Here is an 18650-nt window from a genome sequence, read left to right as displayed (position 1 = left end):
TAGCAGATCTCTGACACTGTTTCCTCTCCTTAGCTGAAAACTGAATATTCTGCAAGGACTACGAAAAGGAAAATCGACCCTTTCTCTTTGTTGTCAAACTACATCAAGGATCATTTAACTGAGTTAGTTCAGGTGTATTCTTCACCATTGACAGGTTGCTACATTGTTTAGTACTGGATATTTTATTGTGTACATTAATTGAGGTTTAGTGTAATACTATAACAACACAATTAAAAGAGAAATGTGTGTTGAGTTTTAAGTATTCAGGGTTTCTGCTTTGATCATATAAGGGTGTAAACTAACTAAAAATCCTGCTTAAGAGCATTATCTCATGCACTTGCTATATATATTGTTGTATACTCAGTGGAAACTCTGCACTAGAAGAACAGTTTCATAAAATTTCCCTTTGTTATCTATATCTCATTCTTCCATGCAAATTTCATGGAACAAAATATGTTTCAATGATAGCATTTGTTTAGCAGATAGCCAAATTAAATTATACTCTGGATTTTCAGTGCTTGTCAACTAGAAACCTTTTTTAGATCCCCAACTTATTCTCTGCCCCCTCTCTCATGATGTGTCGCTTAGATTTACAACTTTACATGACACTACATTACCGCGCAACATTTAATTATTAAAATAATCAGCAACCTCCATAAATGTTTTGTGGTCACTGATGTACCTGATAGCTGCAGCAGAGCTGAAAGAAATTGGGACAGTTTTGCAGTTCTGATGAAAGGTCACTGACCTGAAACATTAACTCGACTTCTCTCTCCACAGATGCTGCCAGACCTGCTGAATATTTCCAGCATTTTTGTTTTTATTTCTGAAAGAAATTGGGACAGTTTGAAGGCAGCGCAGCATTTACTGGAGTAACTGAGAGGACAGCTATGGAAAACATTGAGTGTAATATTTTTACAATATGCTCAACAGGTCATTTATCAGTGGTGTGGTTCAAAGTGCAATAAGTTCGAACGTCTAAAGGCTGCCCAGGTTGCTACAGGCATTAGAGACAATGAAAGAAATGGAAGAGCAGAACTTATTGTTGTTGATGATGGCCAGGAGACAAAAGACATCATTAAGGTAAGAGCTTTATTTGTGAGAACCAGCATTGTCCATGAGTGACAGTAGTAAAATACAGATATAATTGTTGCAGCATCAAGACCATAATCTTATTATGACGAGCCCTCAGTACCAAAATGTCTAAACCCTCAAGTTCAGGATGTAGCAGCAACATCACTAGTTTAGCGACAGCATCATGTCATGGACACCTGCTGTTAACTGCCAAATTAATTGGAACCTGAACGCATGAGAGAATAGGCCACCAATTTAATTTCACATGTTTTTCTGCAAAGAGGAAACAAAATGAACAGACAGAATCTGCTAAATAGAAAAAGGCTTCAACAGAAAGCAATGTAAATATGAATTAGCTGCTAAAAGGTAGACAGACCATGGAACAATTGGTTCTTAAGAAGCAAGCAATCTGTGAGATTACACAGAAGTAGACAAAATATTCAAAACTAAACCACAGGGCATTAGTGGCTGATGTTTGATGTATATATAAAGAAGCTTGAGCAGGAAATAAGCCAAAATTCTTTGTTTAACAAAGTAGAATTGTTAAGATAAGTTTAACAGTTTATACAATGTTATCACTGAGTGATCAGAAAAGCAAACAGAACTTTGGATAAACCTAATAAATTATGAGTGACAATGATGCGTTGAAGCAATGTTGATTCAACATGGAAAAGTGGAAATGACAACACATTTTTAACTACATGCTGTACTGCCTCCACACCATTCCTGGCAGTGAATTCCAGGCACCCACCACCATCTGGGTGAAATAAGTTTTCCTCATGTCCCCTCTAATCCTTCTACCAATCACCTTAAATCTGTGTCACTGGTAACTGACCTCCCTGTCCACCCTATCTAGACCCCTCATAATTTTGTACACCTCAATTAAGTCACCCCTCAGCCTTCTCTGTTCCAAGGAAAACAACCCAAGCTAATCCAATCTTTCCTCATAGCTGCTATTTTCAAGCCCTGGCAACATTCGTGTAAATCGCCTCTGTACTCTCTCCAGAGCAATTATGTCCTTCCTGTAATGTGGTGACCAGAAGTGTATGCAATACTCCAACTGTGGCCTAACCAGCGTTTTACACAGTTCCAGCATTACATCCCTGCTTTTGTATTCTATACCTTGGCCAATAAAGGAAAGCATTCCACATGCCTTCTTGACCACTCTGTCTACCTGTCCTGCCAAGTTCAGGGACCTGTGGACATGCACTCCAAGGTCTCTTACTTCTTCTACCCCTCTCAATATCCTCCTGTTTATTGTGTATTCTCTTGCTTTGTTTGCCCTCCCCAAATGCATTACCTCACACTTCTCTGGATTGAATTCCATTTGATACTTTTCTGCCCACTCAATTAAATCATTGATATCATTCTAGAGTCTACAGCTATCCTCTTCATTATCAACTACATGGTTAATTTTTGTGTCATCAGCAAAATTTACCAATCAAGTCTCCCACATTTAAGTCCAAATCACGTGTAACAGGCTGCCGATTCACTACTGTCTGTCTTATGCCACAGTCCAAAGCAATTTTATCTCCAAAGGTGGTTGTATTCCATGAAGATGCTGCCATAACTGAGAAGAGATAGACTGAAAAAATACTGTTCACAGTGATGACATTAGAAGCAGTCCCCAATCCACAATCTACATACTAATAAAGTCTGCATTTAAAATGTCCATCCTAAACTCCTGATTGTAATTTTAATTACCTAATGTGTGACATTGCGAGTGGCTCACAACATGGTGTGCTACTGAACTAAGTAGACCCGGTAGGTCTCAGGTTTGATACCTCACCTGTGCTCAGTTAGCTGATCACAGTCAGTAGGATTACAGCGGTGGCCTCTCTATCGGCCCAGCAGCGGGCGAGCCTGTCGCCACATGGGGAACACGCCAAGCAAACCTGTGCGGGTTGCTTGTCAGTTCTGGGGTTGGATTGTGGATCCCTCGTTAAATGGTACTTAGTGCCTGATTGAGGGAGCTGGCATCGTGAACAATGGGGCCCGCTGAGAGCCACCCCTGCCCTTGCTGCTGACCCCCCTACACCCCCTCCGCCATCAAGCAGACAGGCCCCTCTGATCAGAGGGGAAACCCCTCCGGATGACCCACTGGGGCCATGGGGAACAGCCTTCCCAGCCTTCTCCATGAAGCTGGTGGCCTCCGCACACGATGAGTGCCCGCTCCGACGAGCTGATAAAACTGCCCATTGACCGGGCAGCCAATTCACCTGCCCGCCGACCCTCAGGATACTTCTCCGGTGGTGGGCATGTGTCAGGGAGCCATCCCGATGCGGCTCCCTACTATTCTCCTGGCCCCTCCCCCACCGTCTCCGAGCCTCCACCCTGTGGCCAGGACAATCCTGCCCACAGAATTTGTTTTGGGAATTTCAATAAGTACTGAATGTTTTAGATGATGAAGGTTAATACATAAGGGTGCAATGGCACCTAAGGTACTATGTTCACACCCTTCCCCCAGTCCCACCCTAAGCTGCTTTTACAGACCTGGTCATAAGAATCCGAACATCTCATTAGAAGCCTGTTTTCACTGCCTCTGCTTCACAAGAAAGGCTTTACAGAACTAAGACATCTGCTGCAGACTGACCTGCAAATAACTTGTTCCAGAGATGTGGTCAAACCTGTGCATGTGTATATTACTCTTGTGCCACTATATCCTTCCAAACTGCCAAGGGTGCATATGCCAATTTAGTCAGTTACAAATCCACAAGGGCACCAAACATTTTTAAGAGGGACTATGATCATTATGTTCCCTGTGGAAAGGAGACATGATTTGGGCAGAGAATGGAACATTTCCCAGGTGACAATTTTTCCCGAGAGTACACCCATGTGCTTCACAGATTGTAGAGCTAGTCCCATCTCCTGAAGGTAATTTGCATTTCTGTACTCGGGAGAAGGTGCCCTGAAATACCACACCATGAATTCTTTCATGTTCCTACCTTGTGCGGTTATGCAATCACTTTGCCAGGTATCAAATGGAGGGGGTTGGTTGGGGTATCACAATATAATTTTCCGACAGACTGCATTTTGTGCTTCCTCATTGCTTTTCCTCCCCCTATTCCAGCAGCATTAAGTAAGACTCATTGAATATTTAAAATCCAATTTAGAAGTTTTATAAAGGCCGATAGAATATTTGACCCATTAACAGTCTCTTACCTGGAGGTGCACATATCCCTTTAAACTTGAGCTGCTTGCCAGAGTTTATGTATTCCCCATTAGCTTGGTTACCGGCATAAGAAAGACAAAGCTGTGCTGGGAATTTATTTGAATTATTCAACTGTGCTGGCTCTGTAAAAATTGGGCACAATCTGCTCAGTGTGCTACAGGCCAGTTTGGCATTGGCTGGTAACCAGTCTCCATGTATTTTGCTGCCATTACAAAATTGTCCCTATTTAAGAAATCATGGAAATTGATATCATTCCTTCAATAGTACTTGCCAACTTTTTTTTATATTTCACTAAGTTAAATATAACACCAAAAAGGCCAATGTGGTGTTGCAAACATTGTCCAGGAATTTCCTCAGATCCGATCCCGCTCCACCACCACGTCTTCACCAGAAGTGCAGCGGAAACTCCACATACGCGTGTAAATGGTGTTTTGGACATACTATCAGCAATGTTATGGTGGCAGAATGGGCATAATTCCCAGGAAGTTATTTGAGGGGGGTAATTTTCTAACTTTACTTGAGTGACAAGGAGCTTTGCTTATCAGGAAGGCACTAAATTAGGCAATGTCTGGGTAATTTTACCTTGCCAATTTATGACTTCAGAAAATTCCTTCTTCATCTGCCACTTCAGCCCATGGACAGAAACGACTCATTGATTGATGACCGTATTGGTGCTGTTTTCTGCTCCTGCCCCAAACTGGAAAACTTTATCAACTTTGCTTCCAATTTCCACTCTTCTCTCACCTGCACATGGTCCATGCCCGACATTTCCCTTCCTCGATCTCTCTGTCTCCATCTATGGGGATAGGCTGTCTACTAGTATTCATTATAAGCCCGCCTACTCCCACAGCTAACTCCACTACACTTCTTCACACCCTGCCTACTGTAAGGACTCCATTCTATTCTCCCAGTTTCTCCATCTCCGACGCATCTGCTCTGATGATGCAACCTTCCACAACAGCGCTTCCGATATGTCTACCTTTTTCCTCAACCGAGGATTCCCCCCCACTGTGGTTGACAGGGCCCTCAATCGTGTCCGGCCCATTTCCCGCACCTCTGCTCTCACCCATTCCCCTCCCTCCCAGAACCATGACAGGGTTCCCTTTGTCCTCACTTTCCACCCCACCAGCCTCCACATCCAAAGGATCATCCTCCGCCATGTCCAGCGTAATGCCACTACCAAACACATCTGGCCCTCCCTTCCCCTTTTAGCAATCCAAAGGGATCAGTCCCTCTGCGACACCCTGGTCCACTCCTCCATTACCCCCAACACCTCATCCCATTCCCACAGCACCTTCCCATGCAATTGCAGGAGGTGTAATACCTGCCCTTTTACCTCCTCTCTCCTCACAATCCAAGCCCACACACACTCCTTTCAGGTGAAGTAGTGATTTACTTGTACTTCTTTCAATTTAGTATACTGTATTCACTGCTCACAATGCAGTCCTCTAAATTGGGAAGACCAAACGCAGATTGGGTGACCGCTTCGCGGAACATCTCCGCTCAGTCCGAAAACATGATCCCGAGCTTCCTGTCGCTTGCCATTTCAACACACTCCCCTGCTCTCAGGCCCATATCTCTGTCCTGGGATTGCTGCAGTGTTCCAGTGAACATCAGTGCAAGCTCGAGGAACAGTGCCTCATTTACCGATTAGGCACTCTACAGCCTACCAGACTGAACATTGAGTTCAATAATTTCAGAACATGACTGGCCCCCCTTTTTTTTAATTTTATCTTTTTTTTCATTTTACATTGTATTTTTTTTTATTTTATTTTATTTTAGTTTGTTTCATCATTACACTTTTTTTTAACCATGTGCCTGCCCTTTTTTTTTTCATGTTTCATGTTTCACCCACTCTGCACTAACGCTTTGTATTTCACCACACCATTAACACACTCTTTGTCTTTGCCTTTGCCCCATGACCTCCTTGTCAGTTATTCTCTGTGACCCTCTGTCCTATCAACACCTTCCCATTTGTTCTCTTTTGCCCCACCCCCACTTTATTTGCTGAAAACCTATTACATTTCTAACCTTTGCCAGTTCTGGTGAAAGGTCACTGACCTGAAACATTTTCTCTGCTTCTCTCTCCACAGATGCTGCCAGACCTGCTGGGTATTTCCATCACTTTTTGGTTTTATGACACAAACAACTCGATTGACTTACTCAGCCAACTCCACCCAGGCATTTTAAACTGCATAACAACAGAAAATGCTCAAAAATCAGGAGATTAGGCACCACCTGTGGAGAGAACAAACAAATGAACATGTAATTTATTTTTCTGTCATCAGAGCCTCGCCTGAAATGACAACATGTCTGTAGGTTTAAAATACTATCTCACAAAATGGGCCAAGAGCATCATCTTAATTTGCATTGAATGTTAATGGCCCCTAGCATATGTTCTCCTCAGCTATTTGGTGTGGTTGTAAAAGGTTGCTCGCCACACAAAGGAGCTGTTAACGGGCTTGGTTTACTAGTTTTCATTTGTAACTGGTATTTTTCATGCCTTTTTGATAAGGACATGGAGGGAATGTTGCTGTGGAAATAAATCAATCAAATACTAACTGCAGAATCACTAGAAAATCAGCGATAGTTGAAGCATTTATAAGAATTCATCAGAATAGGAAGATCAATAAAGATGAGTAGATATGAAAGAACTCTTATAAAACAAACGTGCACTCCAGCTCAGGTAATGATGAGGCATCTAACTGCTATTACTCTGGCACTGCTACTTGCTTCTCCTCACCAACTGCTGTGACTCACCAGACACTACCTCCTGAAGCTCACTAATATCATCCTCAGGGATGTATAGCTGTGCTGGTGTGTGCAAATGTTAATAAGAAGGACAGAGTCGCTTGTGATGCTCTTTATTCTGGCCAACAGGCAATGGTGGCAGGTTGCATACAAATGGGGCTAATGTTTGTTTCTGGCAGGTGCTCTGGACGACTACAAAGTGTCCAAACCAATATGTCATGTGATGCACTTTGAGCACCTGCCACATCTGTTTTTTGGCTGAGAAATAGACACTGCAGTCAAATTTCTAGGGCTTTTGCTCCATATGTGGTCATAGGAACATGGGAACAGCTGGAGGCCATTCAGATTCTCAAGTCTGTTCCACCATTCAATTAGATCATGATTGATTTGTATTTCGATGCCATTTACCACCACACGCACCCCCCCCACCCCCACCACCCCATCCTTCATACCCTTGCCTAAAAAAAAACTATCAATCTCAGTTTTGAAATTTGCAATTGACTTAATATCAGCAGCTTTTTGGAGGAGAGAGTTCCAGATTTACAATATCCTTTGTGTGAAGAAGTGCTTCCTGACATTAACCCCTAAATTTAAGGTTCTGGCCCCTTGTTCTGGACTCTCTCACCTGAGGAAATAGCTTATTACCTACCCTATCAAATTCTTTAATTATCTTAAACACCTCTTTTAGTTCACCCCTCAGTCTTCTTTACCAGGACTACAAGCCTAGCCTATACAACAATATTAAATAACCATAGCCCTTTAAGTTCAGACTGTGTTCTTTTAAGTGCTGTTAATCTGCTGGATATTCCGCCTTGTTCCCCACTGTTGTGAACGGTAGCCAGTCTGGAAGCTTTCCATGAGGGCTGACTCCAGAAGTCAAGCACAAAGCTCACAGCACCATGGTTCTACAGCTTGAACAGCAGGACTAATAAACAACAACAGACACAGAAAGTTGTATTTGCACATGTTTTACTGATTCAGCTTTCTCTGTGATATTGAAGAATCAGGACAAAAGCAGACTGTAATATTTTGGAATTAAGCAAAATGTTACCTTTAAATTTAGTTTGAATAATAAGACAAAATGCAAAGCATCTTCTGCTGAGTCTTTTTTTCAAACTACAGACTTAGAAATTGGTTCATGCAATTATAACCGCAAACAACCATTAAAGAGCATAAATTAAAATTCAAACAAAAACAGGCATGCCCTCCGAACTGCATGGGACGCTGCAGTTTGTTAGCTTTAACCTTGGTTATGTTTTGCAGTGAGGCAGCTCCTCAGGTTCTTAGCTGGTTTGCAACTGAAAACCTCCTACTGAGGATGTACTCAATGTTGACAGCTGGTTAATTCCAAATAATGGCTGTTTGACAATTCAAAAGTATATTTATTGCAGAACATTGCACACCCACTGACACAGCTTGCCAAAAATATGCTGAGCCAGGTGTCTGTATGCAAGTGAACGCCCTTCAGGCCAGCAAGATAGGTCCTGCCCTTAAAGCATTTCTTTCATAGGGTTGAGAATAAATGAGAGAAAGAGAACCAGACTTTAAACTAATGAATGTTTCCATTGAGGGGTTTATGTCTAGGTCTTTTAAAATGATAAGTTCATTATTATCAACACTCAGCTGTTGGAAATGCAATAACCTCATTTTCAGTTCGTCTCTCTTAGATAAAAACATTCAAAACTTTATGTTGAACAACACACACTTAAATAGTATCATAGGGCTGGATTTTGTGCAGGAGGTGGGGCTCCCAGCACCGGCCACAAAGTCAGGGGGAACCCCAGCTCTGCATTTTTTCAGACCCCCAGAGTGATCCTCCAGTCTTTTGCGGTCAAAGTTTAAGGAGGCGTGATCCCCATCCCTTTAAAGGCTTGATAGGGACAGGGATTCTGCCCCAAGAGCTGCTGGCCAATCACAGAGCGGGCAGCTCAGCAGTATTGGCAGTGCCACTGGGAGCAGTGGCCACTGCCGGTACTGCAGAGGTCTCAGACCCAGGCCCAGCGCTGGAACCCCAAAGAAGAGGTAGGTAAGGCAGGGTCACCGGGGCCAGTCCGGAAGGCTCCGGTAAGGGGGCTTGGGGACCGGCGTTCGATCCAGAGGGAGGTAGGTCCCGGGTGTACAGTTGTTCCTGGTAGGGGTCCTCCATGGACCACAAATTGCCTACGAAGGAGGGACCCCTCCCCCAAGCCCACAGGGTGGGCGTCTCATTTCCAAGGCATCCACCCTGCCCAGCGGTGGCCCCCCGACCCACCGCTGGTAAGATCCAGCAATAGCAGGAAGTGGCCCTTATTTGGTCTCTGGGCGGGAAGGTCGTCGTCGGCCTATCCCACCTCTGGGAGAATCGGAACTGGGAATCCTGGCATCAGATTTCATGGCAGGTGATTCTGCCCGATTCTCCAGACCCCTGTCATGAAACCCATTGTCAGGATGAGAACAAAATTCAGCTCATTATATCCAGTGCTTTATGAGGGGGAGGTACAGATACAACACAAAAGTTGATAAGGCTTAAGAGGTACATCAACCAAAAACACAGTCAATGAAAGAGTTAGCAAGGTGAAGTGGTTTTTGGGAGCAAATTACAAAAGACAGGTGGGTGGTTGAAAGATTGGCTATCAGTGGTGAGCAGGGACTAACAATAGTCCAGAGTCAGAAAAGGGAAGGGCCCAAGGTTGGGGGCATACTGTTGGAGAAGTCCACTCAGATCAGGTAGAGCACGATGTTGTAATTTTGAAAATGAAGGTGAGACTATTGTGGTCATTATTGCTAAGGAACAGGGAACCAGTGAAACTTGCCAGGGACAGAAGGAAAAATGCGCTGGACTTTATGCTCGAGAGGACTTGGACCACAGGGTCTAGATTAACTGAAGTTTGTGAAGGGTTGGGGTGGGGAGATACATATGTGAAAGAGAGCACTCAAGCAGCTAATCCTTGATGTGATGAAAGACAAGATTTCAGTTTAAGCAGGGATGCAAAAGAAAAGGTGAGGGTAACTGCAATCAACTTTGAGGCAGCATTCTACTGAACAGAGCATGAAGAAGCCCCAGCTGTGGTCAATGAGGATGGTGATTTCAAGGGAGAAAACCCTTCAGTGGCTGGAATTGTATGCAATACACAGAAGATGGCTGTGGTTATATTCCCAGGACATTGCTGCAGGAGTTTGTAGTCATCTCCAGCTGCTCCATCAATGACCTTCTCTCCATCAAAAGTCAAAATTGGGACTATTTGCTGACAGTTCCACAGTATTTAGTTACATTCCTTTGATAATAAAACAACCTATACCATCCTACAGCAGGACTGGAACAAAATTCACTTCAGTTTTATTCACGTTCCTTGGTAACACTCTTGGCCAAATGCTGCCTGTGATGCCATGGGCAGTCACTCTCAGTTCACCTCTGGAAATCAGCTCATGTCCGTGCAATGAGGTTTCTGACGAAACCCAAACTGAGCATTTGGCAGCATTTGTACTGCAACAACATACTAAGCTTACTTCCACAGCATCTCCCAGCCCTTTAACATTGGGAAAGTTGAGAATAGTAATATGTAACACCATCACCTACAAATTGCCCTGCAGTCACACAATGCCTTGACTTGGACATATAGGCCCTGCAGATCGAAGGCGTGCCGCATCTCAGTGTAAATATTCCACTGCTGATCTTGTCAATGTTAATGGAATCAGAGGGTAGAGTCAAGAGAAGTGTGTCTTTGTCCCCAGAAGATGCATTTGAGCAACTCAGAAATTATTAGAAATTTCTCCCACAGCCCCTTTAGAAACGGAAGCTCCCTTGTGAGGGTAAGATTATTTTGACTCCTTTTTTGAAGGCGGTGTTTTGTGCTGGGAACATGAGTAGGCCATTTAGCCCTGAGAGCCTGTTCTATCATTCAATGGGATCATGCTTGATCAGTGACCTAACTCCATTTACCCGTCTTTGCCTCATATCCCTTAATACCTTTGTCAACAGAAATCTTTCAATCACAGATTTAAAGTTAACAATTGATCCAGCATCAACTGCCATTTGTTCCACAGTACCGTTCCACGTCTGCCTACAGTTCTCCACGATCTCACTAAGGTAGACATTCTTCATCAGTAACCCTCGAAAGTACATCTGCGACTGTGTAACCATGGGAGGCATCACAGCCCAGCTCACTCCTGTCCTTACCCAGTATCCACACATGTGTGCTTTCTAGCAGGGGTTGCCAGATAATGATCTGGAGCTATAACCTTGGCTCATATATCTCCCTTACTTAGCTGACTGGTGCTGAGGTAAGTTGTAGTGCACGCCCTGCCAACCTGGTTATGATTACTTATTTCAGAACAGATGGTGGAACCTGGGACCTTCGTGGCCTGAATAGTTCAGTTTCACATTGACGATGTGTTAAGCAACTAATGTATCAGAGTAGAAAGTTACATTTTTCCATCTGGATTTAATTCAGTGGGAAATGCATACATGGGCTGAATTTTGGCAGTCTGCTACCAGTACGGTGGCAGGCCCGGTAATAAATGTCGTTCCCTAATGCGACACGGATGACCGGCCTGCCACGATCACACTGTGGGCAGCCTTTTTACATACAGGAGGCGATCACATGGTGGGAGCGGGAGGCCAGTTGGTGATTACGGTGTTTACTGACTGTGGAGCAGGTGCTGGAGACATAATTAAAGGCCTGTCAGCCCTGCATTCACTCTGGCCTTAGAGTTGACTGACAGCTTTCAGTGTACTCCTGTGTTGCTGAGTTCATTTATGGAGCTCCCAACCCCTCGAGGTGGACAGCAAAGGTTGCCCAAGGCCAGACACCAGGTGGCCTCACGTTTCAGTGATGCGTCCCTGCAGATTCCCCTCCAGGCTGCAAGTGAAAGGTTATAGAGTCATAGAGTTTTACAACACAGAAACAGGCCCTTCGGCCCAACGCGCATGCGCCGACCATCAAGCACCCGTCCTAACTAATCCTATTTCCCTGCACTAGGCCCGTAGCCTTGTATGTTATGGCGTTTCAAGTGCTCATCTAAATATTTCTTGAATGTCGTGAGTGTTCCTGACTCTACCACCCCTTCAGGCAGTGTGTTCCAGATTCCAACCACCCTCTGGGTGAAAAACTTCTTCCTCAACTCCCCTCTAAACCTCCTGCCCCTTGCCTTAAAACTATGCCCCTTACTTATTGACCTCTCCACTAAAGGAAAAAGTTTCTTCCTATCTATCCTATCAATGCCCCTTATAATTTTGTACAGCTCAATCAGGTCCCCCCTCAGCCTTCTCCGCTCCAAGGAAAACAACCCCAGCCTATTTAGTCTGTCTTCATAACTGAAATGCTCCAGCCCAGGCAACATCCTGTTGAATCTCCTCTGCACCCTCTCCATTGCAATCACATCCTTCCTATAGTGTGGCAACCAAAACTATACACAGTACTCCAACTGTGGCCTAACCAGCGTTTTATATCGCTCCATCATAATCTCCCTGCTGTTATATTCTCTGCCTCGGCTAATAAAGGCAAGCATCCCGTATGCCTTCCTAACCACCTTATCTATCTGTGCTGCTGCCTTCAGTGATCTATGGACAAGCACCCCAAGGTCCCTCTGACCCTCTGTACTCCCTAGGGTTCGACCATCCATTGTATATTCCCTTGCCTTGTTAGTCCTCCCAAAGTAGAGGATTAGGATTAATCTCAGGATTAAACTCCATTTGCCACTGCTCCGCCCATTTTACCAACCCATCTATATCGTCCTGTAGTCTCAGGCTTTCCTCCTCACGATTTACGACACCACCAATTTTCGTGTCGTCTGCGAACTTACTGATCATACCTCCTATATTCACGTCTAAATCATTAATGTACACTACAAACAGTAAGGGTCCCAGCACCGATCCCTGCAGTACATCACTGGTCACAGGTTTCCACTCACAGAAACAACCCTTGACCATCACTGTCTGCCTCCTGCCACTAAGCCAATTTTGAATTCAAGTTGCCAAATTGCCCTGGATCCCATGGGCTCTTACCTTCTTAACAAATCTCCCATGCAGGACCTTATCAAAAGCCTTACTGGAGTCCACGTAGACTACATCAACTGCTTTACCCTCATCTACACACCTAGTCACCTCCTCGAAACTCCCCCTGACAAAGCCATGCTGACTATCCTTGATTAATCCCTGCCTCTCCAAGTGGAGATTAATCCTGTCCCTCAGAATTTTTTCCAATAGTTTCCCTACCACTGATGTTAGACTCACTGGCCTGTAATTATCTGGTTTATCCCCGTTACCCTTCTTGAATAATGTTACCACATTCGCTGTCCTCCAGTCCTCTGGTACTGCTCCTGTGGCCAGAGAGGATTTGAAAATTTGTGTCAGAGCCCCTGTTACCTCCTCCCTTGCCTCACAAAACAGCCTGCGATACAGCTTTGGGGCAGCAATACTGCCATGTTGCTTTCCCTCCAATGACAAAATCCGGAACCAACGTTACGACGCCAGAGTAGTAAGCCTTTATGCCAATTATTTTTGTCCTCACCCCGGAAGAAGGCTATTCTGCCCATCATGCCCATGCCAAACGACAGGTAGCCATCCAGCCTAATCCCACTTTCCAGCTCTTGGTCGGTAACCTTGTAGGTTGCCTCGTTGTTGACTTTGATGATGCTGTCAGCACTATTTTGAAAGACACCCAGTGCTGGGTGCTCTTTTCAATATGCAGATTGGGGCTCTCAGGACAGCAGCCCAGATCATTTTTGTGGGTCTTGCGCAATGAAAAACTGGCAGCTGCAAGATAATCAAATCTGAAATAATCCTATAAAGTTGTGCATTGGTAATGTGTATTTAATATTGTTCGAATGATGTTGGATCTTGTGTATTTTGAACTGCTCCATGTTGATTTTGGATGTGCCTTATCACTTGCAATACCCCTGCCCCTCACCCCTCCATTTGAGGAAGTAATTTTGGTGAGTGGCCACAGAGCCAACCAGCGAGTTACAGAGGCTACAGAAGATCTGCTACTTGTATTTGTCATGAACTGGGTTCAAGCCTTCAGCTGTACAGGGTCTCTCTTCATGTAGTTGTTATGGAATCAGTGTTTTCTTTCACTTGTGGAGGGCTACGTGATGGCACAGAAATGCCACTGACATGAGTGCTCACCAGCTGCTCTCATGCTAGTCCATGCACACTACTGATAAAGTGCATCTCCTCATGATGTGTAGGCTGCCTACTGATGTGTGTGAACCTACAATAGTGACGCTCTGTAAGGCTGTAGTTCACAATCCCTCCATGTACCACTGTTTTCCAAGTGAGCTGAAACTAGCCATGACTGAAACTTGAACCAAAGCCTCCCTAGCAGCAGGAAGATTAATGACAGCAGCTCCTACTGTGCCAAAGGTGTGCATACTGAGGTCTCCACTACAGATGTTACTGGTATCAGCATCTGTTCAATGGCAGACTACAGTGCAGATAACTTGCACTCTTTGACATCATTCACATTGGAGCTGACAGCAGATATTCCAAACTCCCCAGTCTACCAATGGCTTCTAAATTCTCCTGCAATAAATTAACCAAAGCTTCCTCATTTGGAGTGAGTTTCCTAATGTCTGGTCTTCTGCCACTTGTCACATGCTGTGATGTGCCAAATTTAATTTTAAAATTAAGAGAAGCAAAATTGAGACATGATGATTTGGCATATATAATGTAGTTTGAATATAAAGAGATTTTCCTCGTTGTTGTTGACTATTACTCTTGATAGGTTGAAGTCAAACCAATACATGACCAGAGTTCTGAAGCCGTAGTAAAATCACTAAAAGAGATTTTCGCCACACATGGCATTCCAGACCTAGTGATCTCAGATAATGGTCCACAATTCACGAATGAGGCCTTCCAGCAGTTCACAGTAATGTATGGGTTTGCCCATGTGGCAGCACAGTGGCGCAGTGGTTAGCACCGCAGCCTCACAGCTCCAGGGACCTGGGTTCAATTCTGGGTACTGACTGTGCGGAGTTTGCAAGTTCTCCCTGTGACCGTGTGGGTTTTCGCCGGGTGCTCCGGTTTCCTCCCACAGCCAAAGACTTGCGGGTTGATAGGTAAATTGGCCATTGTAAATTGCCCCTAGTATAGGTAGGTGGTAGGAGAATATGGGATTACTGCAGGGTTAGTATAAATGGGTGGTTGTTGGTCGGCACAGACTCTGTGGGCTGAAGGGCCTGTTTCAGTGCTGTATCTCTAAATTTAAAAAAAATAGTAATGTTACAGGTTCACCGAGGTGCCCACAAGGCAATGTCGAAGCAGTGTTTGAACCATGAAAATACTACTGAGAAAGAACTAGGATTTTCAGCTAGCACTGTTAAATTACCGATCAACGCCACTCCAGAATGGGCTGGCTCCATGTGAGTTTCTAATGGGTAGGAGGACAAAACTACCCACACTCTGAAGCAGCCTTTAACCAGGTGTCAGTGTTGAGGACCGTGCAAGGGTGAGAGAGAACAGGAAGAAAGGTCATTCCAAATGGGGAATCATGATCGACGTTGCAGAGCAAAGAACCAAACAATCCTAAGACCTGGAGATTTGGTTTGGATTAAAGACCAGAGTCGATATGGGGAAGTGATGGAAAAATTGCCATATCCTTGATCATACATAGTGCAGACAAACTAAGGCTGGAGAAATAGAAGATCTTTGGTACTGGCAAGAGAATCAGCTACCAGAAAGAGCTGATGAACCGGTGACACAAGCAACAACAGATAACCCAGACAGAAAACATGATTCATCCGATCGTTCCACTCACACACAGGAAAGTGAGTAAGAAGAAATGAAAGTTTCAATACCCCAAAACAAGCGAAAGAAGAACACTTTGTGGCAGAGTCATGAGAACCCCACAGCGTTACAGACCTGATGAATGAAGTCAGAGACTTGGGCGGAGATGTAGTATAATGTACATAAGAAGTTTCTGGGTAGATTATGTACATAGGAACAGGAGTAGGCCATTCAGCCCATCGAGCCCGCCCTGCCATTCAATATGATCATGGCTGATCATCCACGTCAGTGCCTTTTTCCCACACTATCCCCATATCGCGTTATGTCATTGGTATTTAGAAATCTGTCAATCTCTGCTTTAAACATACTCAATGACTGAGCTTCCACAGCCCTCTGGGGTAGAGAATTCCAAAGACTCACAACCCTCAGAGTGAAGGAGTAGGCCATCTGGCCTGCTGAGCCTGCTCTGCCATTCCACAAGATCTCAACTCCACTTTCCTGCCTACCCCTGATACCCTTTCACTCCATTGTTTGTCAAGAATCTGTCTACCTCTGCCTTAAAAATATTCAATGACCCTGCCTCCACCCCTCTTCGGGGAAGAAAGTTCCACAGACTCATGACCTTCTGAAAGAAATAAATTCTCCTCATCCCTGTCCTAAATGGGAGACCGCTGATTTTTAAACTGTGTCCCCTAGTTTTAGTCTCTCCCATAAGGGGAAACATCTTTTCCACTTCCACCCTGTGAAGCCCCTCTCAGGATCTTATATGTTTCAATTTGATCACCGCTCATCCTTCTAAAGTCCAATGAATACAAATCCAACCTGTCCAACCTTTCCTCGTAAGATAACCTGGTCATCCAGGAATCAGTCAAGTGAACCTTCTCTGAACAGCTTCCAATGCAATTGTATCCTTTCTTAAGTAAGGAGACCAAAACTGTACACAATACTGTAGATGTGGGCTCATCAATGTCCTGTACATCTGTTACAAAACATCTCTACTTTTATATTCCATTCCCCTTGAATAAACAACAAAAATTGCATTTGCCTTCTTAGTCACTTGCTAACATTTTGTGTTTCATGTACTAGGACACCCAGATCCCTCTGCATTTTAGGGTTCTGCGATTTCTTTCCATTTAAATAATATATTGCATGTCTATTCTTCCGACCAAAGTCGACAAGTTCACACTTTCCCATATTATACTCCATTTGCTAAATCTTTGCCCATTCACTTAACCTATCTATCTATATCCCTTTGCAGACTCCTTATGTCCTCTTCACAGTTTACTCTCATACCTATTTTTGTGTCATCAGCTAAAGTGAACTGGCAAATCAGGTTAAGGGATAGGTCAATAGAGATGCATTGGCAGACATTTGAAAGAATATTTCAGAATACACAGAATAGATACATTTCAACGAGAAAGAAAAATTCCATGGGTGGGACCCGCCATCCGTGGTTAATTAAAACAGTTAAAGATAGTATCAGACTTAAAGAAAAAGCCTATAATTGCGCAAAGATGGGAGGCAGGTCAGAAGATTGGACAGAATATAAAAAACAGCAAAGAATGACTAAAAGATTGATAAGGAAGGTAACATTAGAGCACAAGAGAAAGCTAACCAGAAATATAAAGACAGATATTAAAAGTTTCTATAGATATTTAAAAAAGAAAAGAGTTAACAAAGTGTACGTTGGTCCTCTAGAAAGTGAGTTTGGGGAATTAGTAATGGATAATAAGGAGATGGCAGATGAATTGAACAGATATTTTGCATCAGTCTTCACTTTTGAGGATACAAGTAACATCCCAGTATTAACTGTAAGTCAGGAAATGGAAGGGAGGGAGGAACTCAAGAAAATTGCAATCACCAAGGAAGTAGAACTGAACAAATTGTTGGAGCTGTGGGCTGACAAGTCCCTGGGTCCTGATGGACTTCATCGTAGAGTGTTAAAAGAAGTGGCTAGAGAAGTATGTTAGTTTTAATTTTACATAACTCCCTCGATTCAGAGAAGGTTCCGTTAGATTGGAAAATAACAAATGTAACTCCTTTATTCAAAAAGGGAGGGAGACAGAAAGCAGGAAACTACAGGCCAGTTAGATTAACATCTGTCTTAGGGAAAATGTTAGAAGCTATTATTAAAGATTTTATAGCGGGGCATTTAGAAAAAATTCAAGGTTATCAGGCAGAGTCAACATGGTTCTGTGAAAGGGAAATCATGTTTAACCAATTTATCAGAGTACGTTGAGGGAGTTACATGTGCTGTGGATAAAGGGGAACCAGTGGATGTACTGTACTTAGATTTCCAGAAAGCATTTGATAAGGTGCCACATCAAAGGCTATTGCAGAAATTAAAGCTCATGGTGTAGGGGGTAACATATTGGAATGGATAGAAGATGGGTTAGCTAACAGGAAACAGAAAGTAGTCATAAATGGGTAATTTTCTGGTTGGCAAGATGTAACGAGTGGTGTGCCACAGGGATCTATGCTTGAGCCTCAACAGTTTACAATTGATATAGATGACTTAGATGAAGGGACCGAAGGTATGGTTGCTAAATTTGCTGATGACACAAAGGTAGGTAGGAAAGTAAGTTGTTGAAGAGGACAGAAGGGGGCTACAAAGGGATATAGATACGTTAAGTGAGTGGGCGAAGACCTGGCAAATGGAGTATAATGTGGGAAAGTGGGAAATTGTCCACTTTGGCAGGAAGAATAAAAAAGAAGCATATTATCGAATTGGTGAGGGATTGCAGAGCTCTGAGATGCAACGGGATCTGGGTGTCCTAGTGCATGAATCGCAAAAATTTGGTATGCAGGTACGGCACGTAATTAGGAAAGCTAATAGAATGTTATCGTTCATCGCGAGGGGAATTGAATACAAAAGTAGGGAGGTTATGCTTCACTATACAGGGCATTGATGAGACCACTTCTGGAGTACAGTGTACCGTACTGGTCTCC

At 43.8% G+C, this 18650-nt stretch overlaps 1 protein-coding gene across 1 annotated transcript in view; it reads left to right on the top strand.

Annotated features, from left to right (window-relative positions):
- scin (scinderin) overlaps positions 1 to 18650 on the top strand; it is a 164871-nt gene that overhangs the window by 56842 nt on the left and 89379 nt on the right. Inside the window, exon 4 of the mRNA XM_068009548.1 lies at positions 934 to 1083. Coding sequence (XP_067865649.1) covers positions 934 to 1083 — 150 coding nt within the window. The remainder of the gene's footprint in view (positions 1 to 933; positions 1084 to 18650) is intronic.

The sequence above is a fragment of the Heterodontus francisci genome, chromosome 2, assembly GCF_036365525.1.
Source record: "Heterodontus francisci isolate sHetFra1 chromosome 2, sHetFra1.hap1, whole genome shotgun sequence".
Lineage (NCBI taxonomy): Eukaryota > Metazoa > Chordata > Chondrichthyes > Heterodontiformes > Heterodontidae > Heterodontus > Heterodontus francisci.
Note: the sequence above shows the minus strand (reverse complement) of the source record. Positions and strands in the feature narration are given on the sequence as shown.